The following is a 27,249-nucleotide window of genomic DNA, read 5'->3' as shown; positions in this document are numbered from 1 at the left end:
CCATGCGGAGAGGTACAAAAAAAAAAAAAAGTGGTGAACAGCTCCCAAAAAAACAAACCCTGATGTAATCCGCGAGCTCTGCCAGGTGATGCACTCCTCCAAGGTGGGTAGTTGATGCACTCCTCAAAGGCTGAGCGGAGAAGGACTCCTCCAAGGCTGTGCGCTGAAGCACTCCTCCGGGGCAGCGTAAGGAAGCACTCCTCCAGGACGCGCAGTGAGTAATCCAAACATTCCAGCGGCGGTAGAATTCCAGGAAAAAAACAATCCCGCAAGGGCTCCAAAAAAGGAAAATGGGAGAGCTCTCAAAAAGCCCGAAGGTGGAGAGCTCTTAAAAAGCCACAGGGTGGAGAGCTTCCAGAAAGCACCACTGTGGAGAGCTCCAAAAGTGTCCCAGGGGACTGCTCCCAAAAAACCCATGCTGGAGAGGTACAAAAAAAAAAAAGTGTGAACACTCCCAAAAAAAAAAACCCTGATGTACTCCACGAGCTCTGCCAGGTGATGCACTCCTCCAAGGTGGGTAGTTGATGCACTCCTCAAAGGCTGAGCGGAGAAGGACTCCTCCAAGGCTGTGCGCTGAAGCACTCCTCCGGGGCAACGTGGTGAAGCACTCCTCGGGGCACCGCGCTGAAGTAATCCAAAAAATCCAGGTGTTGTAGACTTCCAGAAAGAAATCGATCCTCTCAGCGCTCGCCAAAAAGAAAAATGGTGAAGCGCTTCAAAAAGCCCTAAGGTGGAGAGCCCTTAAAAAGCCACAGGGTGGAGAGCTTCCAAAAAGCACCACTGTGGAGAGCTCCAAAAGTGTCCACAGGGGACTGCTCCCAAAAAAACCCATGCGGAGAGGTACAAAAAAAAAAAAGTGTGAACAGCTCCAAAAAAACAAACCCTGATGTACTCCACGAGCTCTGCCAGGTGATGCACTCCTCCAAGGTGGGTAGTTGATGCACTCCTCAAAGGCTGAGCGGAGAAGGACTCCTCCAAGGCTGTGCGGTGGAGCACACCTCCAAGCTCGCGCAGTGACGCACTCCTCCTGGGCAGCGTGAGGAAGCATTCCTCCGAGGACGCGCAGTGAACAATCCAAACATTCCAGCTGTGGTAGAATTCCAGGGAAAAACAATCCTGCAGGGCTCCTAAAAAAAAAAAAAAAAAAAAAAAAAGATGAAGTGCTTCAAAAAGCCCTAAGGTGGAGAGCTCTCAAAAAGCTCTCAGGTGGAGAGGTACGAAAAAGAAAAAGTGGTGAACAGCTCCCAAAAAAACAAACCCTGATGTAATCCGTGAGCTCTGCCAGGTGATGCACTCCTCCAAGGTGGGTAGTTGATGCACTCCTCCAGGGCGGCGCGATGAAGGACTCCTCTGGAGTAGGATGGTGAAGAACTCCTCCGGGGCCAGGCGGTTAAGCACTCCAAAAGTGCCAGGCATTGTAGAATTCCAGATAAGAAAATCAAATCTTAGAGGGCTCTCAAAAATCAAAATGGTGAAGCGCTCCAAAAAGCCCTTGGGTGGAGAGCTCCCAAAAAGCCCCGGGGTGGACAGCCCCCCAAAAGCCCGAGGGTAGACACCTCCCCAAAAGCTCACTTGAGAGAATGCTCCAAAAATGCCCTGGGGTGAAGAGCTCCCAAAAAAACAAACAGTGACGGCTCCCAAAAAGCCAGATGCTGATCCGCTCCTCAAGGGACATGCAGTCATGCAGTCCTCCAAGGCCGCAAGGCCTCCAAGGTCTCCCTCAAAAAAATAATATGGTGAAGCTCTCCAAAAAGCCCCAGGCTGCAGACCTCCAAAAAAGCACCCAGGTGGAGAGCTGACAAAACCCCCCAGGGGGAAGCAGCCCTAAAAATCTCTGGGCTGGAGACCTCCAAAAAAGCACCGGGGTGAAGCTCTCAAAATACCCAACTGGTCAAACGCTTTGAAAAAGCCCCAGGGTGGAGAGGTCCGAAAAAGCATAGGCGTGGAGCGCTCCCAAACAGCTCCAGGGTACAGTGCTCCAAAAAACCCAGGCGATGGAAGGCTCCAAAAAAGCCCCGCGGTCGAGAGCTCCAAAAAACCAAATGGTGAACGGCTCCCACAAAGCTAAATGCTGATGCACTCCTCCAGGGCCACGCGGTGAAGCACTCCGGCCGGGTGGCGGTGAAGCACTCCAGCAGGGCGGTGCAGTGAAGCACTCCAAAAACGCCAGATGTTGTAGAATTCCAGACAAAAAAAACCAAACCTGAAAGGGCTCTCAAAATCAAAATGGTGAAGTGCTCCAAAGAGCCCCGGGGTGGAGAGCTCCCAAAAAGCCCCACGGTGGAGAGCTCCCAAAAAACCCCGCGCTGGAGAGCTCCAAAATATCCAAACAGTGAAGTGCTCCGAAAAAAAAACCACGGTGGAGAGATCTAAAAAATCTCCAGGCTGGAGTGCTCCCAAAAATCCTGGGGTAGAGAGTTCCAAACAACCGAGGCCCAGAAGGCTCCAAAAAAGGGCTGGGATGGAGAGCTCCCAAAAAACAAACAAACAGCAAACAGCTCCCAAAATACCAAATGCTGATGCACTCCTCCAGGGCGACGCGGTGATGCACTCCGCTACACTCCCAGTTCGCTACACCGGGCATTTTGGCACTCCAAAGAAAAGCCACACAATGAAACACTCTGGAAAAGCCAAACGATGAAGTGCTCCAAAAGAACCAGGCAGCGAAGCACTCCTCCAAGGCCGTACGGTGATGCGCTCCTCACACGCTTCAAAACATGGGCAATCCTAGATTGTGGGCAATCCTAGAAAACAGCAGCGGAATAGTTAGTTTTATTGCCGTTCGCAAATTCCTAGCCAACAACCGTACAACATTCCCGTCAATCTCCTAGAGACACTCATTCCTAGCAAGTCCTGTGAAAGTCCTTGAATGCATCCCATTTCATCATCTCCTAGGGCTTCCTGGGAAATCCCTCATTTCTCCCTCGTCTTCCTGTGCCAAACAACCACGCTGCACATTCCCACAACAGAAATGCTGCCTGCGTGTAGCCAGAGTACACCTCATGGGGACACAAATGCTCCACCTCTTCCCAGACCCCTGCTATTTATTGCACAGGGATTAGTCAGCTCTGCAGTCAACTCCTCTTAATGCTTCCTGGAGAGCTTTCATCCTTCACAGGTGGCACCTGCGCAGGGGCACAACCCATTTCTCTGCCATTGAAGAAACCTGCAACTCACAGAAGGCCCTTTCTGGCTGAGATACAAGGTGGCCCCCAAAACATTCCCCTCAGTCCCTTCAAATGACCACCTGGAGAGCTCCCGTTTCACCCGGGAGCCACTCCTCTGCTCCTCTGCTCACTCTCACCTCGCCCTCGCTGTTCACCCGCTACCCAAGAGATACAAAAGCAGCACAAAGTCCACATCTGTGGCAGCACAGAAGACTCAGCTGAGCTCCCCAGGCTGAAGCTAGAAGACACACAGCAGAGACGTGGAGGACAGACAAAAGGGTTTCGACTATGTCCCCGCTTTCCATCTGTATGTTGAATAGAACTCGACAGTACGTTTACTGTCTACACTCCAAAGAGTCTGGCTGAGGTTTCTGCAGCTGTGAACAGGGCATCAACAAGAGAGTATGTACTTTACATGGAAACAAAAAAGCCTCACCTTGCTTAGCTGAAGCTTTCTTCATTTCATTTATATTATCTGTACGTTGTGTATATTCTACCGACAGAACAAGTCCTGCATTGCCCGAGGAGGCAATTTCTGTCCGGATATAAAATATAGACAGCTAGGACACCATCTAGATATCTTTCTAGGCATATAATATATACAGAAAACATGCAGCAAGTATAAGCAGAATAGATACGGATAGACATATAGAGATACATGTCAAGATATGTCTTTCGAGAATATAGATACACACACCCCCACGCACCGTCTATACAGAACATCCACAGACGCTATAGAATCTATCGCCAGGAAGAGAAGCCTCAGCTGATCTCATCTCGCTGAGGGTTTTTTTCTCTCTGTAGTCAGAAGATACATTATCTACGCATAAAAAAGTATACGGGCACAGGATGCACAACCACCGTTTTCTCTCCGTAGATGCACTCGCTACACAGAACACATACATAGCACATACAGAATAGACATACAATTTGTCAATTGCACATGTACTACACAAAACGGACAGACAGGTGAGGGGAAGTTACGCTTTACGTCTTTATGCTGAATATGAATGTCGATGTCTTTATGTTGAATAGGTACCGTCTCTACGTGGAACACAGTCATTGTCAAGGCCAAGGGAGAAAGGGCATTTCTCTCTGGGTGTGGTGCGTATGCTGTCCTGACTTGGAACACATGCACATGGATACACATACTTTACACGCAGGCTTACACAGAAAGAGAGGCAAGGCATGGTTTTTCTGTCTGTACAGAGCTCACGTATTGCCATTATAGAGAATATGTACTATCTGTATGTAGAGTAGATACAAAGAGATGAGGCAGGTCTTCTCTGCTTAGAGAAGATAGCCTCTTCCCATAGAAGACTAGAGAAGACCAGTCATGCTTTTCTGTCTGTACACGCAAGAGATCCTAGCTACCAAATACACACAGGGCTGAAGAGAGGATTTGGTTTACCTCTGTAGAATATATGCAATAGGAGAGGAAGGCTTTTCAGTCTTTTCTTTAGAATACAGCCTATGCATACGCGGAATAAAGGCAGGCAAGGTGACAAGAGGCTTTTCTGTCTGCACAGAGAATATACGGGCTAAATATAAAACACATCCATAGAAAAGCAGTGCCTCACCTACCTCTACAGCTAGGATCTACCATCTGCGTACACACAACACGCCAACACCAAGGGGAAGCTTTTCTGTCCCTATACAGACTACATACTGTCTTCCTCAAGACTACACACAGACAGGCAAAGCCAGGCTTGCTTTCTCAGTATGTAGCGTATACCAGGATATACTCTGCCTATCAGAAAAGAGACAGTGAGGCTTTTGTCTCTGGATATAGACTATATTTCATCTGTAGATAGACTGTATGCAGGCAAAGCAGGTCTCTTCCATCGAGTCATAGCACCAAGATAGCACCAAGGCAGGCTTTTTGGTCTGCTTATACGGGGTACACTGGCTGTACAGAGAACAGAAAACAACAGAAGGGTGAGGTGGGGCAACACCTTTCTGTCACCATACAGACTATAAAATGGCTGTATGGAGAACAGATATGGAGAGCACCGCACACCACCTTCCTGTCAGGACGCAGAATGTAGGCTGGTTACAGAGCAGAGACGGGCCAGGTGAGGCAGGGCTTTTCCACCCACCCCCATGTGAAATCTGGGGAGGCTGGGGGCTGAAGCGGGGGGTCTCTCTGTACATCAGGCACACTCTGCCGATAGAAGCACACAAACTGGGGAGGTGAGGATTTTCTCTTTGCAGAGCAAAGACTTGGTGCACACGGGTAGTAAGGACGGGGCTCTTCTGCCTGTATGTGGAATATAGGCTTAGAACATACACTGCTCATCTGTACAACAGACCCCGAAAGCAGGGAAGGTGGGGTGCTCCTGCCTGTACACAGGCAAGGTCCTCTTTGTAGAGCACAGGCAGAAGGGTGAGGCGAGGCAAGGCTGCCAGGAGGCTGGCAGTTATCAGAGCCCCCCTCTTGCAGCTAGCTAGAGGCACCCTTTTGCCAACCTCACCTGAAGTCTCCAGTGGCTTGCAGCTCGCTGCCTGCTCACGTCCACGATGCTCCAGGGAGGCTGATGAGGCTCATCAGGCCCTCCTCCCCATCACATCAAGCACCACCCAGGGGGAAGAGCCCGGGGCCCTGGCAGTATTCTCCTCAGGAAGGCTCAAATAGGAGCGAACACATCCTGCTGTTTAGCACCATCGGGCTGGTGGCACAGTCAGGGCTTTGGCTGCTATGACCACAGGACCCTTCCCTGAGGAACACAAGGAACAAGGACTGCTGGCCCAGGGACAGGGCCTCCTTGACTGAGCGGGCAAGAGAGTCTCTGCTAGCAGGTTGGCTAATCCAACGAGGAAGGCCTGCAACCACATACACCAGCACGGGCTTCTCAGACTCTGCAGGCAGCGGGCAGGGAGCAGCGAGGAGGTGTCCAGGGGACAGCAGCCTTGGAGCAACGTCGTCTCACACCCCACGTGGGAAAGCAGAATGACGGGGCACCAGTCTCTACCCTCCGCTGGACTCCTTGTCCACAGACAAGGAAAAAACTGACCAAGGATGCAAAGGTCAAGGGCACGCTTGGCTGCAGCCACCATTCAGCTGTAGAATTTAAAAACCTGAGGGAAGTGAGCAAAACAGCACAATCACAATGCTGGACTTCAGCAGAGCAGACTGCCGCTTCCTGAAGAGCTTCTAGGCAGGAGCCAACGGGAGACTGGCCGGGAGGGCAAAGGGGCCCGGGGCAACTGCTTGAACTTCAAGGACAACAGCCTCCACCTCCCCAGACACCAGAAGGGTCCGTGCCAAAACACAGAGTTGATCCCAAGTAGCAGAAGGCCAGCACTGATGGACAGGAAACTCCTGACCCAGGTCAAATGCAAAAAAGGAAGAACACCCAAGGCGCAGGCAGAGATGGGATACCCGGGAGGAACAGAGACACATTGCGCAAGCACGCAGGGACGGATTTTGGAAAGCCACAGCGTAGCTGGAGGCAAACTAGGAAGAGATGAAGGACAACAAGAAGGGCTTCTGGAAGGCTACCGGAAGCAGAAGGAAGGCTAAGGGACATGCAAGCCACTGTTCAACAGGAAGGGAACCTACTGGCAAAGGACAGGGGAAAAGCTAGAGAAGATGCTACATGGGGTGGGGGTACGCGGGCAGGGGGGTGGGTGTGGGGGGGTGGGTCTGTGTTTTGGGGGGCTGTTTGCCTCACTTCTCACTCCTACTTCTCTCCCTCACTGGAGGAAACAAAGCCAGACTCTTCTTGAGGGGCACACTGGACAGACAAGGGGCAACAGACAAGTTGCAGATTCTGACTCAAGACAAAGAAACTTGCTCACCACGAGGGCGACCAAGCACTGGAACAAGTTGCCTAGGGATGATGCTGAATCTCCATCCTTGGAGATACCCCAAACGTGACTGGACACAGCCTGGAGCAACATGATCTGACTGGACCTGCTCTGAGCAGGAAATCCGACCCGATGGCATCGGGAGGACTCGCCTGCCCTACCCCATTCTGCGAATCCCCAGAGATTTCTCCTTTCACTCCAGTATTCTCCCAGTTCATCACTGGCCACTGCTTATGTTAAGAGCTCTACAAAAGTGCTTGCAGAGCACTACACTTGCTCCTAGGCCATCAGGGGAGCTGCTGGAGACAGCAACCCTTACCTTCCATCACTTCTACAGAGCTCAAGCATGCCAAGCCTGGGGCACACTAAAGCCATTTCAGACAGGTAACAGAAAGGAAGGCTAAGTTTAAAGGCTAGGTCTTCCCATCCGAAGCCATCTGAGGCCAGTTAGGGGCAAGTAAAACAGTTCTAGAAAGCACAGGGCTGGCAGGCACGTGAGAAGACACAGGACAGCTCCTCCTGGGGAAAGCTGGCCATGTTCAGCTCAAGTTCCTCCCCCTCCCTTTCTCTCCCCCAGGAGGAAAAAGGAATCACATTCAGCTAAACTGGCTTTCATTCTGTTGTGGAGGGCACCCAGGAACTCAATGAACTGGTCAGACTCTTGCGCAGTATCTGATACAGAGACATCCCCCTTCCGGGCTAAATAGAAAAGTCTTTGCATATATTTTATAGAAATCTACATACAGATATCAATGTTTACAGACTTATAAAGTATCAGTGCTTTGATAGAAACAGCATTCACAAAAACATGCCCATTTAAATATAACGGCGAGTAGGACTACGCTTCAAGCACAGAGCGCCACCTACAGCAAAGGGAAAGCATGTTTACCCGGGACAGCTATCTCAGGATGACTCGGGTGCGATATTGCTCTGCGAGGGTCCACAACAACTGCAAACCTTGCTACTGGCCTCCCCACAGGGAACAAATGTTCCTCGCTTGCTGTTCCCAAATGCAAGATGCTACCACAAGCACCAGACAGGACACTGTATGTACCAAGCAGAAAGGGGAATCCCTCCCCCCTACCAAGTGAATTCACCTTGGGAAGGCAGAGAGGAAGGAACCAAGGAGACTGCCCTTCAGGAATGCAGTAAGCCTCGGACAGAAGAGGCTGATCTAAGAACAAAGATGAATTTTTATAAAATGCGTCAAGTGGAAGGTATTTTGGCCTTGGCCGTTTCCCACTTCCTAGCAAGAAGTAATGCATTTCAAAGCAAAGGCTATTCTACAATAATCCGAGGTGCTGCTGCTAAATGGCCCCATTTCATGCGGCTGGGTGCAGAGACCTGTCAGACAGACAGACAGACAGAAGGTGAAGGTACCGGTACTTGGAGGATGCCTATATAGGAAAAGCTAGGAGAAGGGAGCACAGGCTACACTTGGCTTTCAGTCAGGTCAAAGCATCCTGCACCATCACTAAGCGTGAACACAAGCTACTGCTACACTAGCTTGTGAAATCTGGACTAGGTGCCAACTAAGCGAGGTACTCGTTTCTACCACGTTTTGCTTCCGTTCAACTTTTCACCTCCAGAACACTCTTTCTTTGCAACTTGAGTCTCTTACCATCAAGCCTGAAAGTCATCTAAGAACGGGTCCCCGCTGTGGATCGCAGAGAAGCCGACTTGGTCACCAGTCCGCTCTAGTCTCCTCAACTTAGTTTCAAGCTTGTCAGAAGATGCTGCAAGAGACAAGCAGCATTACTACACTGCGACACAGAAGAACAATAAAAGCAGAGAGACTCATTTTGGGGCTGCCAAACACCAGAATGCAGCCAATTCTGCAAGTGGGTACTCAGCAGGGAAAGCAATGTGCAAGCCAGCGCACTTTAGACTAGACTCGACAAGACTTTCACAAGCATGAGGGCAGGGGGCCTCTCTGAAAGCAAGTCCCCTCCTCCCCTCGTGAGCAGCAGGGATGGAAGAGCAACAGGCACTCACACCACCAGCAAAGGCACATTTGCAACACTGCTCTGAAAAGAGCACTCCACCTTTTCAGTCAAGCACCGCAAAGCTGGGCAGCGCCAGCATGAAGCCTGCTCAGGCAGCTCCTGCTTGGCTCAGGGGTGATGTACCTGACCGGACTTCATATTTCCCATACATAGATATGTAGACGTACGTATTTCCCAAGCCAGGACCCTTCTCCCCACGTCCAGCGCAGGATGACTGGAGCTCCCCGAGCACAAAGCCCTTGGCCGCTTTCTGCCCCCCCACCCCCCCAGCTGTAGCTCAGTGCCTGGGCCAGGCTTCGTTTGTTCCACGCAAATAATTCTGTCTGAAGGAAAGGTTTTGAGCGTGCTTGCATTTATGAACCTTCTTACCTGCCCCTTGTGGCAATACTACAACCATAACCAACTCTATTAGCTTCCCAATGCCAAGGCGGGGGATGGGGGGGGGGGGGGGGGATGGGGGGGGGGCGATGGGGGGGGGGCTGTGTTAATGATCTCTGTTGAGGTGGAAAGAGGCAGCACCTGAGGTCCCCAGCCTCCGACTCCAGTGCTCAGCCTCTGAACTGCTGGGACCTCCGGCTTCAAACACGCAGTGTGACACCCATGTTCCACAGCCTGGAGCACACTCGGTGCCTGCTGCAGCACCGGCTCCTCACGGCAGGGCCGGGCACCGGCTCCGGACCTCTAGGCAGGCTGCCCGCCACCTGCTTCCCGGAGGAAAGCGGCTTTCTCCCCTCGCCAATACCTCGGGGCAATGTCTCCGCTCCCCTGGCCGTCCTCCCCGAAAACGCCCTCCTCCTCAGGGCTGCGCCGCTCCGGCCCGCCGGCAGCTCCACACGCAGCGCCCCGCGGCGGCGGCCGTTGCCTTCAACGCCCCCCCTCCTCTCGCGCCGGCCGTTACCGCCCGAAGCTTCCCGAAGCCGCGCGTGCGCCCGCCACCGGGGAGAGGGGAGGGCAGGGGAGGGGAGGGGAGGGGAGGGGAGGGAGAGGGAGGGAGGGGGGGAGGGAGCCCCGGGGGAAGGGGGGCGGCAGCAGCCCCGGCCAGAGGCGAGAGCAGCCCGGCTGGGCTTCCCACCAGGCAGCGCCCATCTGCAGCTCCGGTAGGAGCAGGGAGAGGGGAGAGAAAGCGGCGACCAAGGCAGAGCCTGCCCCAGGTGTTGGAGATATGCGAGAAACAAAAACAAAGGATGCTACTTAGTTAACGAGGCGTGACCTTGAGAAGAGAAATACGATGACACCATAAGTCAGTGGGTAAAGAAATACCAAGATAAGCACAGGGGCAATCAAAGAGCTACTTGAACTTTGAGTGAACTATCCTAATTAACATCCTAGAAAACCCGCCCTCAGGCAGGGAGAGCCCCCTACCAACAGAAGCCCCTTCCTCACAGAACATGCGCAGTAAAAAAGCAGGACGCTGCGACTTTAAGTGGAGATGAGACTTGCGAGAACCAAGAGGAACGAGAGTAACTAAGCGAAACTGTGAAAATACTGATAACTGTTGCTCGAAAGGTATAAAATGCTTTACCCTGTGTTAACCAGGTGTGCTAGCTTTGTGGAGTTACCGCCTAGCACCCATCTCTGCGCAGACATGAAATAAACAAATATCTCGACTCTGTGTGTTAATCGGCTTTTTTGCACACCGGGTGAAAGAATCCTGATTTTTGGGACAACACAGGGACCGGCCCCGGGGGCAAAGCCTCACAGGGCAAGGCAGGGACGGGCAGGGACGGGACGGGCAGGGAAGGCAAGCGCAGTGCAGGGAATCCCTGCGCAGCCCCACCCAGCCCCGACAGCCCCTCACCTCAGCCCTGGCCCTGGCCAAACCCCACCTGAAGCCAAGCCTGGGGCAAGCCCCAGCCCCACACTACAGACCTGCTCTGGCCCCTCCTGGGGAGGGCTCGCTGAGGTGGCTCTGCCCTGACACAGCCCGGCTCCAGCTGCAGGGAGGCCTGAGGCCTGAGGCCGCACACAGCTCGGCACAGGAGTGGTGAGGCCCAGGCGACACTGCTTTTGGTTCCCCCATGGCTTCCCCCCCCCGCCCGAGAGGAGCCTGTTCACAGCAACAAGACGGGCACATGAGCTGGTCAAAACACGTGGTGTGGGCATTGCAGAGGGCACCGTGTCCACAAAGACCTCTTCGCTGTTGACTGGCCAGCCACAGAGAGGACAGCATTGCCTTCGCTGCGCTGCAGAGAGAGGGGATTCAGCCAAGCCCTGTGACGCTCTCCCACATCAGTATCAACAACGTTCATGTTGACTCTGTGATAAGTAAAACCCTGAGTTTGTTAATCAAATCTTGCTTGTATAAGACATGTGGAAAGTTTTTTTGTTGTTGGTTTTTTTTTTTTCGCTGATGTATACCCACAAACATTGTGGGAAAATCGCTTGCAAGTGTTGAAACATTCCTTAGTTATCCAAAGACATGTGGGGGTCCGCTTGCAAGTATTGAAACATTCCTTAGTTATCTAAAGACATGTGGGGGTAGGGACTGTGATAAGTAAAACCCTGAGTTTGTTAATCAAATCTTGCTTGTATAAGACATGTGGAAAGTTTTTTTTTTTCACTGATGTATACCCACAAACATTGTGGGAAAATCGCTTGCAAGTGTTGAAACATTCCTTAGTTATCCAAAGACATGTGGGGGTCCGCTTGCAAGTATTGAAACATTCCTTAGTTATCTAAAGCCATGTGGGGGTAGGGACAGCCAAATATTCGGTAGAAGAAACAACTGAGTAACGGATAAAAGAAAAGGCGATTTCACAAGAACATGAGCGGGACCTAAGTCACCTAGAAGGCAGCTGAGGAAGACTTCAGCCTTCATCCCAGCAACCCCCAGGAGGCAGATTACGACCACCTAGCAACTGCCGGCGCAGGCGCACACACAACGCAAACGATACCAGCCAACACAGAAGCAGGGACTAGAGACTGTATAAGTAAGGGAACCCTTCTCCATTTTGCGCGCGCCGTTGGTAGAGTGGAAACTCCCCGGCTGCCCAGCGCTGTTTTGCTTACTGCTGCTTGCTCAAATAAATTGATTTAAATAATCGGACTGGTTCCATTTCAATTATTGGACCACAAACTTAAAACAATTTGGTGCCGTGACTCGGATGGAAGCAATTTGGCGGGAAAAACCCTACGGGGGAGGCGCCCCGCTGAAGAAGCGGCCCCTGTTGAGGTTCTTCCATCCAAAGCCTCTACCGACGAACCGAAATTCAGCAGTAAAGCAAATAAACGCCGGCAACCCCGTAAACTTTGTGCACGAAGATCCGAACGAAGACTCAGGAGTGAGTAAGTATAGGCCGGTGATCCGTTCGGTTGGGGTTGGGTATCCCGGAGTGCGTCTGTGTGAGACGTCCACTCAAGGATGAAGTGAGTGCGGACCCCTTAGTAGTGCGTTTCCCATTTCCCGCGAGGGACTGGGCCACGAGGAGGGGGAACAATTGTGTGTGTGTGAGGGCACTCCGGAAGATGGGACAGAAGAAGAGCAAGTCTTCTGGTCCCATGGGTGGGGTAATGCCTAACGTTAGGTTACCCCAGATACCGCCAGATAGCCCGTTGGGGTTGATGATTAAACATTGGGATGATTACCCCTCTAGGAAGGGTAAAAATAAAGTTAAAATGATACATTATTGTATAGAAGTTTGGGGTGGGAAACAAATTAGAGGAGACCACCTATATTGGCCAGTTTTTGGGTCTTTTGAAGATTGGGTGTGCCAAGCTTTAAACATATATGTGAACTCGAAGGAACCCTTTAGCCTGGAGGAGAGTGAATATGCACATCTATGGATAGAGTCAGAAACCAGGGTCAACCTATACCCCTTACGAGAAGAAAAACAAGGGAATAAAAGAAAGCCCCGAGAGGAGGATGAGGCTCCTGCCTCATCCCCCCCTTATGTCCCGCCTGCACCTCCACCTGTCCCAACGGCACCCAACCTCCCTGACTCTAACTCTCCCGACAGCTCTCCCGAGACTCGGCGAGTTACTCGGAGTCGGGCTAGGATGAGTGTGAGGGACTGAAAGAGTTAATGTCTGTCAATGTCTCAAACATTGTAGCAACCAAGGTAGGTCTGCATAAGGAAGAGGGCCATTAGCAAGAAGTTGGCTGGCATGGACACAGGGGGTGTGCCGGAGGGTATGCAGTCCTGTGTTCTGGCAGAACCAGCCTGGTAACCCACCACATATGGCCAGAGGCCACACAAAGCTTATTTGAGGAGGGGGCTTGTAGCTCCTTGGAAAGTCCCTAAGACCACCACCCCAATAAGCCGCACATGCTCAGTAGGTGAAGAACCCTCTGGAACACTACCATATATGTTGAGAACTGTCTAGAATGAACCCATATAAGTCTTCAAGAGGCGTGACTGTGGACGGAGATTTAGATTATAAAAGACACAACTGCAAAGAGCGGCACGCGCGCCCATCACCGGAGGATTGCCACGCTCGTCGCCGACATCGCGGGATCCAAGGGTGGTGACTATCTCTTTTCTTTCCCCCCCTCTTTCTTTTCTTTTTTTTTCCTTATTCCTCTCTTTTCTCTCTTCTTGTGAACGTTTTGCTGCAACCCACGCTGCCCACTGTTATGCCTTCCGCAGTTTGGATTGTTCGAATAAAGCGTTCAAAGTGATCGTTTGGTGTCGTTTCACCTTAATTTAGCCCGGGGGAATCCCAGAACCTCTACGGCCCTCTGGTCTGTCCGGTCCGGGTCGTAACAAATTTGGCGTAGTCGGCAGGATTCCCTCATTGGTGCTAAAGCGATCACTGGGACTAGGCTTTTACCAAAGCCCCTCTCTGAGAGGAGTCATACACCAGGGGAGACAGTCCTCTGAGGACTAGTACGGGATCTGGTCCCTATAATTGTACACTCATAATGGCCTCCCTGGGAGGACCGATTGTAGATTGTACCCCTCTCCTGGAGAGGTTAGAGGGCTATAGCGCCCGACCTTCTCTCTCTGGTATGACTTGGGCCCACAATAATTGGCACGATCCACAAGCGGTAGCCGACAGAATTTCCACCTTGGCTAAAGAACGAAAACTGAAACAAGGAAAGGGGAAGGCAGTAGTTTGTGCGGTTTTAGGAGCAGCTCTGGTGGCAGCACAACGGAATAAACACATGGCCCAACACGTGGAAGGGGAGACAATAAAATCCCTTCAAGATCTGGTGGGGGCTCTGCAGGAGCAATTAGGAAATGAGACAAGACATCTCTCTGATCAGCTTACCGCCGAGCGGGTGACTAACCAACGGCTACACACCGCTTTGACGGAAGCTTTGGAGCGGGAGCGAATATTGCGGGAACGATTAGATGAAATCCGCTCCCCAATTGTTGTAGAAAATTCGGATGCCGATTCTGACGAGGGGAAAAATCCAAAACCGTTATACCCTCTTAAAGACCTAGACCGTATAAAAGAAATATTTTCCCTCGGGGAGGGAGCTGTAATGCGACCTTTAATTAAAACTGAGACTGTGGATGGTGGTCAAGGAGGACCCCAACAAGTTACCACTCGTATCATTCCCTATTCTCCCACTGATTTGGGTAAAATTCAGGAGAAATATTCCCGGGGCCCCCGAGAAACTGAAACTGAGTATGTGTGGAGAGTGTCTCTTACCGGGGGTGACCGTATCTTGCTGAGTGAGGACGAGGCGAGAGGATATTGGGGTCCGGGAGTTTTTCTAACCACAAATGACAATAGAGAACCCTGGTCCCTGACCCAAAGAGTGGCATACTGGGCGGGTGGATTGGATCCCATGGAAAGGGGAGACCCCTTCTCGATTAAAACGCCTACGGCGGGGCACATTTTAGAAAGTGTACAGAAAACTGCGTGCCTCCAGTTGATGCATGACCGGTTATTGGTTCCGCAACAGCCCTCTCCCATGCAATATGTGGCAGACCCCGACAGGTTGCATCCCCTTATAAGAGGATTACCTGATGCTTTGAAATTATATGCGGTGCAACTACAAGATCGGTTGAGGGCGCCTCGACCCCAGAGAAGGGGAGCCCCCCCGGAGACGACATGGGGAGAGGTGGCACAAGAATTGATTAATTACAGGAGACGGATGGGATTTACCGGCCAGGGAGAGACAAAATCCAAGGCGGACCTTAGGAGGGTGGAAGGCAATGGGCGAATAAAAGCTGCACCCCCGAAGCCGACGCGGCCCCCTGATAGTAAAAGATATGTCTTATGGACAGAAGGCATCTCAAAGGGGATTCCCAGGGAGGTGATGGATGGGTTACCCACCCCCAATCTGGAAAGTTTGGTGAAAAGCTGGGACAAAATAAAGGAATCCCCATCTCCCTCAAACCCCAAGGATTTTGTTCTCCCATCCCGGGAACCTGAAACAATAATCCCATCCGCCCCCCCCCCCGGGAGACTGCATTGATCGATCTGAGCGTCCCGGAGTCGGGAAACCCCCTCCGCCGTCCCCAGTCGGTGAGCCGGGGGATGGCCGGTGGATCTATTTAAGGAGGCTCACAGAAAACGACAAAGGGGACTTGTTAATTACCTTTCCCCTGGGTCCCTTTAAAACTCCAGTCACCTTTTTAGTAGATACCGGAGCCCAGATGTCGGCTCTCCGGGAGGACGTGGCTAACCGCTACGGGATAGTGGCGGATAAAAAGCGAATTTGGGTTACTGATGTGTTTGGAAATTCCAGACCTCAACCGACTGCTCGAGTAAAATGCTGGTTGCCTGGGGACGAATCCCCGATAGAGGTTTTGATGATATTGGGGAAATTGCCGACGAATATCTTGGGACTTGATTTGCTCCGAGGGCGTGCTTGGGTGGACTCGAAGGGAAAAGAGTGGGTGTTTGGTTTACCGACAGTCACGGTGCGACTGTTACAATCCGCGCCGGAATTACCCCCGTCTAAGGTTGTGAATGTTAAACCCTATCCTCTCCCTCTAGGAGCTAGAGAAGGGATTGCTCCTGTGATTTCAGACCTGAAAAAAAAGGGAATAATTATCCCTGTACATTCCCCCTATAATTCTCCCGTTTGGCCTGTCCGCAAGCCAGACGGCAGATGGCGGCTAACAGTCGATTATCGGCACCTAAACGCCAATACAGGCCCCTTAACCGCCGCGGTGCCAAACATAGCAGAACTGATCGCAACCATCCAGGAACAAGCACACCCGATTTTGGCAACCATTGATGTAAAAGATATGTTCTTTATGGTTCCCCTGCAGGACTCAGACAGAGAGCGTTTTGCTTTCACATGGGAAGGTGTACAATACACATTCACTCGCCTTCCCCAGGGCTATTGTCATTCACCGACTATTGCCCATTATGCTTTAGCACAGGAACTTGCCCAAATTACCCCCAGGGAAGGAGTCAAAATATATCAGTATATTGATGATGTGCTAATCGGTGGCCCTGATGTTTCCGTGGTAGGACGGACTCAGGAAGACATAATTACCCATTTGGAAAATTTAGGACTCCAGATTCCAACAGGGAAAATACAACTCCCGTCCCCTGAAGTGAAATTTCTAGGCATCTGGTGGAGGGGAGGAACAGTGTGCATTCCCTCAGAGACCTTAACTACCCTCCAGCAAGTGAAAGCGCCTGGTAACAAAAGGGAGCTTCAACACGCTTTAGGCCTACTGGTATTCTGGAGAAAACATATTCCGGACTTTTCTATTATAGCTCGACCTTTATATGACCTGACGAGGAAAAGGACCTCTTGGGAGTGGACCCCTGTCCATGAGGAAGCCTTAAAACTATTGATCTTTGAGGCTGGGGTATACCAGGCTTTAGGGCCAATACACCCGACTGATCCACTCCATATTGAGTGGGGCTTTGCCATCCACGGCCTATCAATACACATGTGGCAGCGTGGACCTGAAGGACCAACTCGCCCTGTCGGGTTCTACTCGAGAAGCTTCAAAGATGCTGAAAAACGATATTCAATTTGGGAGAAGGGTCTTTTTGTAGTTAATCTAGCCCTACAGGAGGCTGAAAAAATCACAAAGCAACAACCGATTATTTTGAGAGGGCCCTTTAAGGTCCTGAAGCCAGTGCTGGCTGGGACCCCACCCCCGGCGGGGGTTGCACAGCGAGAAACAGTCAGGAAATGGTATGCGCAATTAGATCACTATTGTCATGCACGAAGGGTAGAAGAAGGGGCACTTAAGGTACTCCAAATACAGGAGCCACCTGATAGCCAATCCAACCAGGATACCCCTCCTTCCCTTATAAAACCAGCTCCTCCATTTGAACCTCATTTGAAAAACGTGTGGTTTACTGATGCGTCCTCAAAAAGGGAGGGAAAGGTGTGGAAATATCGGGCAGTAGCCTTACATGTTGATTCGGGGGAGCGGATTATAACGGAAGGGGAGGGAAGTGCTTAGGTGGGGGAGTTGGTGGCAGTGTGGAGTGTGATTAAAAGAGAAGCTGAGAACAAAGAATCGACTTTTATTTACACAGATTCATATGCTGTATTCAAAGGATGTACCGAGTGGCTCCCCTTCTGGGAACAGAATCAATGGGAAGTTAATCGCATACCCGTGTGGCAGAGGGAAAAGTGGGAGGAAATATTAGAGGTTGCTAAACAGGGGACTTTCTTGGTGGGATGGGTAGCCGCACACCAGAGGGGGGATCACCCAGCCCATATTTGGAACAATCAGGTAGATTCGCTGACACGTTTAGCTCCAATGGCAGTGGAAGCCGAAGAAAAAGAGTGGGAGCGCCTGCTGGAGTGGTTACACGTGAGACGCGGTCATTCAGGAGTTAAAGATCTTTTCAGGGAGGCTGGTAGCAGAGGCTGGCCAGTAACTCGGGAACTGTGTAACACGATCACTTCTGCTTGCAGTCAGTGCCGCACCCGATTAGAGCGGCATCCCTTGCAAGGACCCCCTCTCCACTTACGGGCCGGAAAGGGTCTCTGGGAAACTTGGCAAGTAGATTACATAGGTCCTTTCAAAAAATCAGAGGGAAAACAGTATATTTTGGTTGGGGTAGAAGTCGTCTCCGGCCTTGTTCAAGCCGAAGCAGTGGCACGAGCTACCGGGGAAAATACGGTAAAAGTGTTAAAGCGATGGTTCAGTTACCTACCCAAACCTAAATCTATCCAATCTGACAATGGCAGCCACTTCACTGCCGGGGTGGTTCAAGAATGGGCAAAGGATGAAGGAGTTCAATGGACATTTCATACCCCTTACTATCCCCAGGCTAACGGGATAGTAGAAAGAACGAATGGGTTATTAAAACATGCTCTCAAGTTGCACAGTGCTGGGTGGCCTGCACGGCTCCCGGACGCTGTGGCAAAGGTTAATAACAGGTGGGGAAAGAACGGATGTCCCAAACTCACTGCTTTCTGTCCGAAACCCCCCTCTTCACTGCCGGGAAAAAGGGAAGATGAAGACCCAGAAAAACCCCTCCATTATCCGGGACAGCCAGTTTTGGCTGATCTGCCAACTATAGGGGAAGTACCCCTCACTCTAAAAACCCCACTGAATCTTTACACATGGGTGGCTACTGACGCCCACGGGAAAGACCATCGCATTCACACCCGATGGATAATCCCGTCTTTCTAATATATGTATTACAGGTTGACAGAAGCCCATCGTGGGACTTAGGGTTTCAGTTGTTCAGCGGGTCATTCTTTGCATTGTTTGCCTGATCCTGTTAGGCCCGTTGCTGTTCTTTATTAGGGAATAGATGGTGTGGGGAAAGTTTATATTCTTACTTTGTGAATGTATAATCTTGTCTCAATCAACGGGGAATCTGAATAACCAACCCAACCTGGCATGGGAATTGATTACTGGTTTCGTCCGAATCTGGAATCGGACAGACCAAGGGTTTTGCGTGGACCTCCCTACGTCCGCGTCAGAGGGTCTCAAATTTGCCGTTATTTGGTTAAATCTCTCACGAGTGTTAAATTCAAAATTAGAAATGTTAAACCAAAAGTGTATTCAGAATACTCTCTGGAAGGAACAATGTTTGTGGGGAATTGACTACGCACCTTCTCTGGGGTGGGAAGCTGACTACATACCCTCTCCGGTAGCCTATAAGTTTCCAGTTAACACGACCTGGAGGGATATGTGGAAGGCTACATGCTGGAAGCAACAGCTCTGCATAGGAACTATGAGTGCTACCCTTGCAGCCCGAGAGGGTTGGACAGCATGTCCCCAGGAAGTGCAACTCCCTTGCATGTCTGTACTGAATTCGAAGTGGTGTCCCCGGGAGGAGGAGATCCCTTGTAATCTGGTACGTTGGTGGGACCCTCCCCCTCACGGTGAACCCCTACAACATGAATATAATGTTCCGCTATCCCCAGGTTGGTGTATTCAAATTCCTCGCAGATGGGGTAGCTATGCCCACCAGAATCGTTCTCGCTATGAATACGCTTGGTCCCTTAAGCATGCTTTACGTGATCCAGACAATATAATTGATGTGCGGGAAATAGATCCCCTACCCTATAAGAACACCCCCTTAATGACCTGTTCACGGACCATTGATTGTAAATCGTTAACATGGGACCCTATAGAAACATGGTATGTCTCAGAATTGCGAACTTTCATTCGGGATATGTGTACTTGCTGGGGTTTTCCGGTACCAGGATTTAAACGTAGAGACCCCAGGTGTAAAGGGCCCATTACCAGTCGAAAAACTGCATTAAAATGTGGAGTCACACTTACCCACGAAACCAAGTGGAACCTTGTGTGGAAAGGAGGAATCGGAGTAACTAAATCCTATGACCCATTAACGTGCTCCACTATGAGATATCCATCCCCTCAGGGCACCTTTTGGGCATGTTCGAATGGGAAAATGTACTCACACCTGCATGTACACGAAATGGCAGGTTTACGCTGTACCATCGGCGTTCCAACAATGTGCCCTTCTAAAGTGTTCAATTTCTCAGTGCCCCATCATAACAGAAGGCGCCGGGAAAGTGATGGACCCAAGACGCGACCTGAGTGGGCAGTGCATGGAGTTCAGGTGCCTGATTATTACACCTGGGGCATGACAACATCTCTGATGTTGGAGAATATATTTACCCCATATGTGACCCTTAAAAGGCACCAATTCGTTTTAGAAAATCTGACCTGGCAAGTACACGTCCTAAGCAATTGGACCCGTTATACTTTCGGGGAAACAAATTTACAGGTTCAACAAGTGTCTAAAATGGCTTTGCAAAACAGATTAGCTTTAGATATGTTATTGTTAAAGGAGCAAGGTGTATGTGGAATGTTAAATCTCACCGATGGAGAATGCTGTCTCACCATACACAATGCAACTACCACCATAGAAGAAGCGCGAGAGAAGATGAGAGAGGTAACAGAGAAAACCGGAGAACTTTTTCAAGCGATGCAGCCCAAGGATCGGTTTAACGGCTGGGATCCGAAAACTTGGCTCACCTCTCTTGCAGGCTCACTGGGACTTACAGGTTGGGGAAAATGGCTTGTAAACATTGGTCTCATGATACTGTGTGGATTTTTATTTTTGATAATGGGCCTTGCAATAGGCAGATGTATGATCTCTCGCTTGCTATCCTCCATTACATCCATTCGTCATGTACGGATCACAACGGTCGAGGAAGACCTCAGGGAAAGTGACTTTTGAATATTGTTGTAATGTTAGGGCTGTGGGTTCCTGTTTTGCCTATTCTTGTTACTCTTACCTTGTGTTTCCTCCTTCTGCTGTCTGTGAAGTCGCCACCCTGGACGAGGATTGTATGGACAATGTTTGAGCCACGGGGTGGTGTGAGGGACTGAAAGAGTTAATGTCTGTCAATGTCTCAAACATTGTAGCAACCAAGGTAGGTCTGCATAAGGAAGAGGGCCATTAGCAAGAAGTTGGCTGGCATGGACACAGGGGGTGTGCCGGAGGGTATGCAGTCCTGTGTTCTGGCAGAACCAGCCTGGTAACCCACCACATATGGCCAGAGGCCACACAAAGCTTATTTGAGGAGGGGGCTTGTAGCTCCTTGGAAAGTCCCTAAGACCACCACCCCAATAAGCCGCACATGCTCAGTAGGTGAAGAACCCTCTGGAACACTACCATATATGTTGAGAACTGTCTAGAATGAACCCATATAAGTCTTCAAGAGGCGTGACTGTGGACGGAGATTTAGATTATAAAAGACACAACTGCAAAGAGCGGCACGCGCGCCCATCACCGGAGGATTGCCACGCTCGTCGCCGACATCGCGGGATCCAAGGGTGGTGACTATCTCTTTTCTTTCCCCCCCCTCTTTCTTTTCTTTTTTTTTCCTTATTCCTCTCTTTTCTCTCTTCTTGTGAACGTTTTGCTGCAACCCACGCTGCCCACTGTTATGCCTTCCGCAGTTTGGATTGTTCGAATAAAGCGTTCAAAGTGATCGTTTGGTGTCGTTTCACCTTAATTTAGCCCGGGGGAATCCCAGAACCTCTACGGCCCTCTGGTCTGTCCGGTCCGGGTCGTAACAATGAGGGAGGACAGGAGTAATCTGTACCCCCTTAGGGAGGTTGCAATGGGAGGAGCACAACCTGGTATGGGGTATGTTTCCATCCCCCTCAACTCTGGGGACGTTAGGGAATTTAGGAAGGAAATGGGAAACTTGTTGGAAGACCCCCTTGGAGTCTCGGAACGAGTAGATCAGTTCCTGGGACCTAATATCTATACATGGGAGGAATTGCAAGCCATTTTGGCTATCCTCTTTACAGCAGAAGAAAGGGAAATGATTAGGCGAGCGGGGATGCGTATTTGGGACCAACAGCATCAGCAAGGTCCTGTAGCAGACACCAAGTGGCCCCTGCAGAAACCTAATTGGAATAACCAAAACGAAGCAGGCAGGGGCCATATGCAGGATTTAAGGACTATTATAGTCCAAGGGATAAGGGAATCTGTCCCCAGGGGACAGAATATTAACAAAGCTTTTAGTGAACACCAAAAGAAAGACGAGACTCCCACGGAGTGGCTGGAAAGGTTAAGAAAGAATCTTCAATTATATTCAGGATTAGATCCTGGAACACCGGTGGGGCAAGCTCTGTTGAAAACACAGTTTGTGGCCAAATCCTGGACGGATATTAGAAAGAAGTTGGAAAAGATGGAGGATTGGCAAGATAAGGGCTTAGATGAGTTACTGAGAGAGGCTCAGAAAGTGTACGTTCGGAGAGAGGAGGAGACCCATAAGAAACAGGCTAGAATGTTGGTAGCCGCGGTCAGGGAAGGACAGCGGACGCCATCTTCTGGAAAAAGAGCAGAGGATCGTAGAGTGAGAAGGGAAGCCCGGAATCCCCCACGGGAAAAAGATCGAGGGGTTGTAATTTGCTTTTATTGTGGAGGGAAAGGGCATATTAAGAAGGATTGTAGGAAGAGGATTACGGATGAAAAAATGTTCAAGGAAGACTAGGGGTGTCAGGGGCTCTGTTTGCTGGGGACCCGGGAGAAAACAGAGCCCTTGATAAAGCTAAAGATAGGTCCCCAGCAGCAAGAAATCGAGTTCCTAGCGGACTCAGGGGCAGAGAGATCCACTGTCCAGAAATTGCCCCACGGATGCAAAATATCCCCCACGACAGTACAAGTCATCGGGGCAAAGGGGGAGCCCTTTAGAGTACCCGTAATAAAAGATGTGATTTTTGAAACACAAACAAAAATTGGGGTGGGGTCCCTATTACTCATGCCAGAAGCAGATTATAACCTGTTGGGACGGGACTTAATGACTGAACTAGGAATTGGTTTAGAAATTGAGAATGAAGAAATAAAAATTAAGTTATGTCCCCTGCGAGTGGAAGATGAACAAAAGATTAATCCTGAAGTCTGGTATACTCCGGAAACCATAGGCAGATTGAACATTGAGCCCTTTTCGGTAACAATTAAGGATCCGGATATACCGATTAGAATAAAGCAATACCCCATCTCCAGAGAAGGGAGGATAGGTCTAAAACCCAAAATTCAAAGACTAATAGAAAAGGGATTATTAGAACCTTGTATGTCCCCCTTTAATACTCCTGTCTTGCCAGTTAAGAAATCAGATGGCAAATATAGGTTAGTACATGACCTACGAGAAATTAACAAAAGGACAGTAGCTCGCTTTCCGGTGGTAGCAAACCCACATACTCTCCTAAGTCAATTAGGACCGGATAATCAATGGTATAGTGTAATAGACCTAAAGGATGCCTTTTGGGCCTGCCCTCTTCATGAGGACAGTCGGGATTATTTCGCATTTGAATGGGAAGACCCGGACACCCACAGAAAACAACAGTTAAGATGGACAGTACTGCCCCAAGGATTCACTGAGTCCCCGAACTTATTTGGGCAAGCTCTGGAACAGATTTTGAAGGAATATGAAGTGGGAAAAGGGGTCACGATGGTCCAGTATGTAGATGATCTGCTATTAGCTGGAAAAAGTGAAGAGAAGGTGAGGGAAGAGAGTATTAAGTTACTGAATTTCCTGAGTTTACAAGGACTTAAGGTATCAAAATCAAAGTTACAATTTGTCGAAGAGGAGGTAAAGTATTTAGGACATCGATTAACTAGAGGAACTAAAAGATTAGATCCTGAAAGGGTAAATGCTATCTTGTCACTACAAGCCCCGAAAACTAAAAGGCAAATCAGGCAATTATTAGGCCTCTTTGGATATTGTAGACAATGGATTGAGAACTACAGCAAGAAAGTAAAATTCCTTTATGCCAAACTGACTAAAGATGGGTTGCTAAAATGGACGGAGAGTGACGACAAGCAGCTAGAGGTTTTAAAGGCTGACCTGGTAAATGCCCCAGTGCTCAGCCTACCAGATGTGAAGAAACCTTTTTTCTTGTTTCTTAATGTTGATGAGGGAACAGCATTCGGGGTATTATCTCAAGATTGGGCAGGTAAAAAGAAGCCTGTGGGATTTTTATCTAAACTCCTGGACCCCGTAAGTAGGGGATGGCCTACCTGCCTACAGGCAATAGTAGCCGCGGCCCTTTTAGTGGAAGAAACACATAAAATTACTTTCGGGGGAGAATTGAGAGTGCTATCTCCTCACAACATCCGAGGAATATTACAACAAAAGGCTGATAAGTGGATAACAGACGCCCGACTCCTAAAATATGAGGGCATTCTGATCTCTTCCCCTAAATTGGAGTTGGAGGTAACAAATCTACAAAACCCGGCACAATTTCTATATGGGGAACCAAGTGATAAAATCAGCCATGATTGTCTCCGTAATATCGAGGAGCAAACGAAAATTAGACCAGATTTAGAGGAGGAAGAACTTGAAGAAGGAGAAAAGCTTTTTGTGGATGGGTCATCCCGGGTAGTTGAAGGGAAAAGGAAGTCGGGTTTTGCAGTTATTGATGGAAAATCATTTAATATAATAGAATCTGGACCCTTAAGTCCTAACTGGTCGGCTCAAGCTTGTGAACTTTATGCCGTATTGAGGGCTTTACAGATCTTAAAAGGCAAGGTTGGAACCATATTTACGGATTCAAAATATGCATTCGGTGTAGTACATACATTGGGAAAAATTTGGGAAGAAAGAGGTCTGATTAACTCACAAGGAAAAGGACTCATACCTCAGGAGCTAATAACTCAAATCTTACAGGCATTACGAGGGCCAGCAGGTGTCGCTGTAGTACATTTAAAAGGACACCAGAAAGGACTCAACCCCCTAGCTAGAGGAAATAACCTTGCCGATCAAGAAGCAAAGAGGGCAGCCTTAATGCTGATACAAATTAAAAATAGCAGAGAGGATTGTATAAATTGTGGGGAGAATAACGAAGAATTTCCGTGCTATAAGTGTTGGGAGGATTTTGGGATAGATGCATTTTCGTGTAGATGTTTGTTTCATGAAAGCGGGAAACCCAAGTATGACCGCTACCCACTACATGGGAAGATACATCCCATCCTCAGTTTCACAGTACAAGAAAAAGACAAGATGGTTAAAATGGGGATCAGTGAAACTGAAGAAGGAAAGTGGAAGCTTCAAGATGGGCGAGAAGTTCTCCCCAAACCCCTAGCTTTGAAAATTATGCAAAAATTTCATGAAACCACTCATTGGGGAACCCAGGCACTAGTGGATCAATTTGCCACAAAATATATGTGTATCGGGGTATATAATATAGCAAAAAGAATAGTAAATGAATGTATAACTTGTCAAAGGGTCAATAAACATCAATTACGGGAAAGGATCCCGGGAGGGAGAGAATTGGCTCACAGACCATTTGCTAGAATTCAACTAGATTTTACCGAACTCCCCAAAGTAGGACGATATAAATACCTCTTAGTAATAATGGATCATTTCACCCATTTCGTGGAAGCCTTTCCCACAGCCAGAGCCACAGCACAGACAGTGGTAAAAACCCTATTGGAAAACATAATCCCCAGATATGGATCAATAGAGGTAATAGACTCGGACAGGGGCCCTCACTTTGTGTCAAGAATAGCAAAGGAAGCTCTTTCTTCTCTTGGAACGAAATGGGAATATCATACCCCTTGGCATCCACAAAGTTCAGGGAAGGTAGAGAGGGTAAATGGAGAAATAAAGAAACAACTCACAAAATTGATGCTAGAAACTAAAATGTCATGGGTAAAGTGCCTCCCTTTGGCATTATTGAATATAAGAACACAACCCCGAACTGATGTAGGGATATCACCCTTTGAGATGCTATATGGGATGCCATATGATTTAGAAATACCCCATGATCACCCCCAGATCGAAAGTGCACAATTAAAACCATACTTAGTCCAACTCATGGCCAGAAGAGGCCAGTTACGGAATAAAGGCCTGGTAACACAAAGACCTCCTTTAGATATAGCTATGCATAATATAAGGCCAGGGGATAAAGTCCTAATTAAATCATGGAAAGAGTCTTCTTTAACCCCTCGTTGGGAGCGACCTTATCTCGTTTTACTTACCACAGAAACAGCCATTCGAACGGCAGAAAAAGGCTGGACCCATGCAAGCCGCGTAAAGGGGCCTCTGAGAGACCGTTCTTGGGAAATCACTAGCTCACCTGGGGACTTGAAGATGACTCTTCGGAAATCATAAATGGACACATGTATAATCTTGGAACACGTAAGCAATCATAGTCTATTAGCAGGATACGAATATATTAGCACTGAGGACGTCAAGGTAAAATGGGGTGTATCAAACTGTAATTGTTGTCCTTTTATTTGTTTTAGCTGTAAGGTGTGCCGAGAACGGTGGTGGACCCATTGCCTTTATGGGGTTCCCCTTCGAGGGGTATGCCAAATATGCTGGGGTAAAGAGAGTGGACTCACTGAATTAACTTTAAAAATTAAAGTATCTCAAGAATAATTCGGAAACATTCTAACAGATGATGGGAAGTATTTATGCGGGGCATAAATCCAGAACTTTATTGTTATCACCCCAATGAACCAATTCCATTTATGATTGACATTATTAGGGTACAGTGTCGTAAGACCCTTACAGGGGTCCGGCGTGTTTCACCTGAAATAAAGAATAAAAAACTGGGAAACATACCTACGGAGGCAAGTGTCTAGACGGTGCATATACTCTCCTGAAGAATACCCCTGCTGCCGAGAAGATGGTACCCCTCGTGACTCGAAGCAACCGGGTCGACGAGCGAGGCAGAGGGGTAAAAGACTGTGGAGAAAGGAAACCCCAGAGTGGGACTGCGCCAAGATGCTGGAAGAGTTGCCTCAGGGATAATAAAAGAAATCCCACCAAGTATATATCAAACGACAACTGTACTGAGAACAATTGGGCCCTGGGAATACAAATTGTAGCCCCTAATTGGTCGGGTCTCCACCCTTCTCGATATGCCGTGTTTCTGATCATGATAAGTTACCTGAGCACAAATGTTAATGGCTATCCACACCAACCCTTTAAAAGGACCCTAAGTCGATTCGAAGATCAGACAGTTATCGCGACCCAGATAACATCTGGAGGACCGAGTTTTAATTCCTCTTTGTGCCAGCTAGTCCCGAGAACCCGATGTTGGGAATATATGGGATTCTATATGTGCCCTAGTTCAAATCCTGGAAAAGGGTACTGTAACTCCCCTAATCAATATTATTGTAGTTATTGGGGTTGTGAGACCATAGCCCCTAGTTGGATACCGGGATGTGGCAGAGATAAATACCTAAGGGTCCAGTGGGGTCCGTATGGATGCACCCCACCGAAGGGGTGGAAAGGACGTGGAAACTGTAAATACCTTTTCCTAAATATTACACAACCTACGGATATTGGGTGGACAATTGGAAGAATATGGGGAGTGAGGTACACGGAACCCGGAACCGATAAGGGAGGGCTCATACTAATTAAGAAAGAACCAATACCCCAGGCCCCCTCTGGGGTTGGCCCGAACTCTATTATTATTGCAGACGGAGAA

General features: G+C 49.2%; 2 protein-coding genes and 1 long non-coding RNA gene across 3 annotated transcripts; 2 read left to right on the top strand and 1 right to left on the bottom strand.

Moving 5' to 3' along the window:
• Positions 1–2,373: 2,373 nt before the first annotated feature.
• Positions 2,374–9,831, bottom strand: LOC127029005 (uncharacterized). Its single transcript, XR_007768109.1, has 3 exons — positions 9,726–9,831; positions 8,599–8,713; positions 2,374–2,744 (listed from the first exon to the last, which is right to left on the bottom strand). It is a non-coding gene; the product is annotated as an uncharacterized LOC127029005 (long non-coding RNA).
• Positions 9,832–13,007: 3,176 nt separating this feature from the next.
• Positions 13,008–21,132, top strand: LOC127029000 (uncharacterized). Its single transcript, XM_050914679.1, has 2 exons — positions 13,008–13,447; positions 18,516–21,132. The coding sequence occupies exon 2, from the start codon at positions 18,626–18,628 to the stop codon at positions 20,528–20,530; it is 1,905 nt and encodes a 634-aa protein (XP_050770636.1). The 5' UTR covers positions 13,008–13,447; positions 18,516–18,625; the 3' UTR covers positions 20,531–21,132.
• Positions 13,469–16,633, top strand: LOC127028999 (uncharacterized). The gene is made up of 4 exons (XM_050914678.1): positions 13,469–15,138; positions 15,506–15,645; positions 15,982–16,122; positions 16,613–16,633. Exons 1-4 carry the CDS (start codon positions 13,845–13,847, stop codon positions 16,631–16,633), a joined length of 1,596 nt encoding a protein of 531 aa, XP_050770635.1. The 5' UTR covers positions 13,469–13,844.
• Positions 21,133–27,249: the final 6,117 nt, after the last annotated feature.

The sequence above is a fragment of the Gymnogyps californianus genome, unplaced genomic scaffold, assembly GCF_018139145.2.
Source record: "Gymnogyps californianus isolate 813 unplaced genomic scaffold, ASM1813914v2 HiC_scaffold_59, whole genome shotgun sequence".
In the NCBI taxonomy this organism is placed as follows: Eukaryota; Metazoa; Chordata; class Aves; order Accipitriformes; family Cathartidae; genus Gymnogyps; species Gymnogyps californianus.
This window is presented reverse-complemented; position numbering and strand designations above follow the sequence as displayed.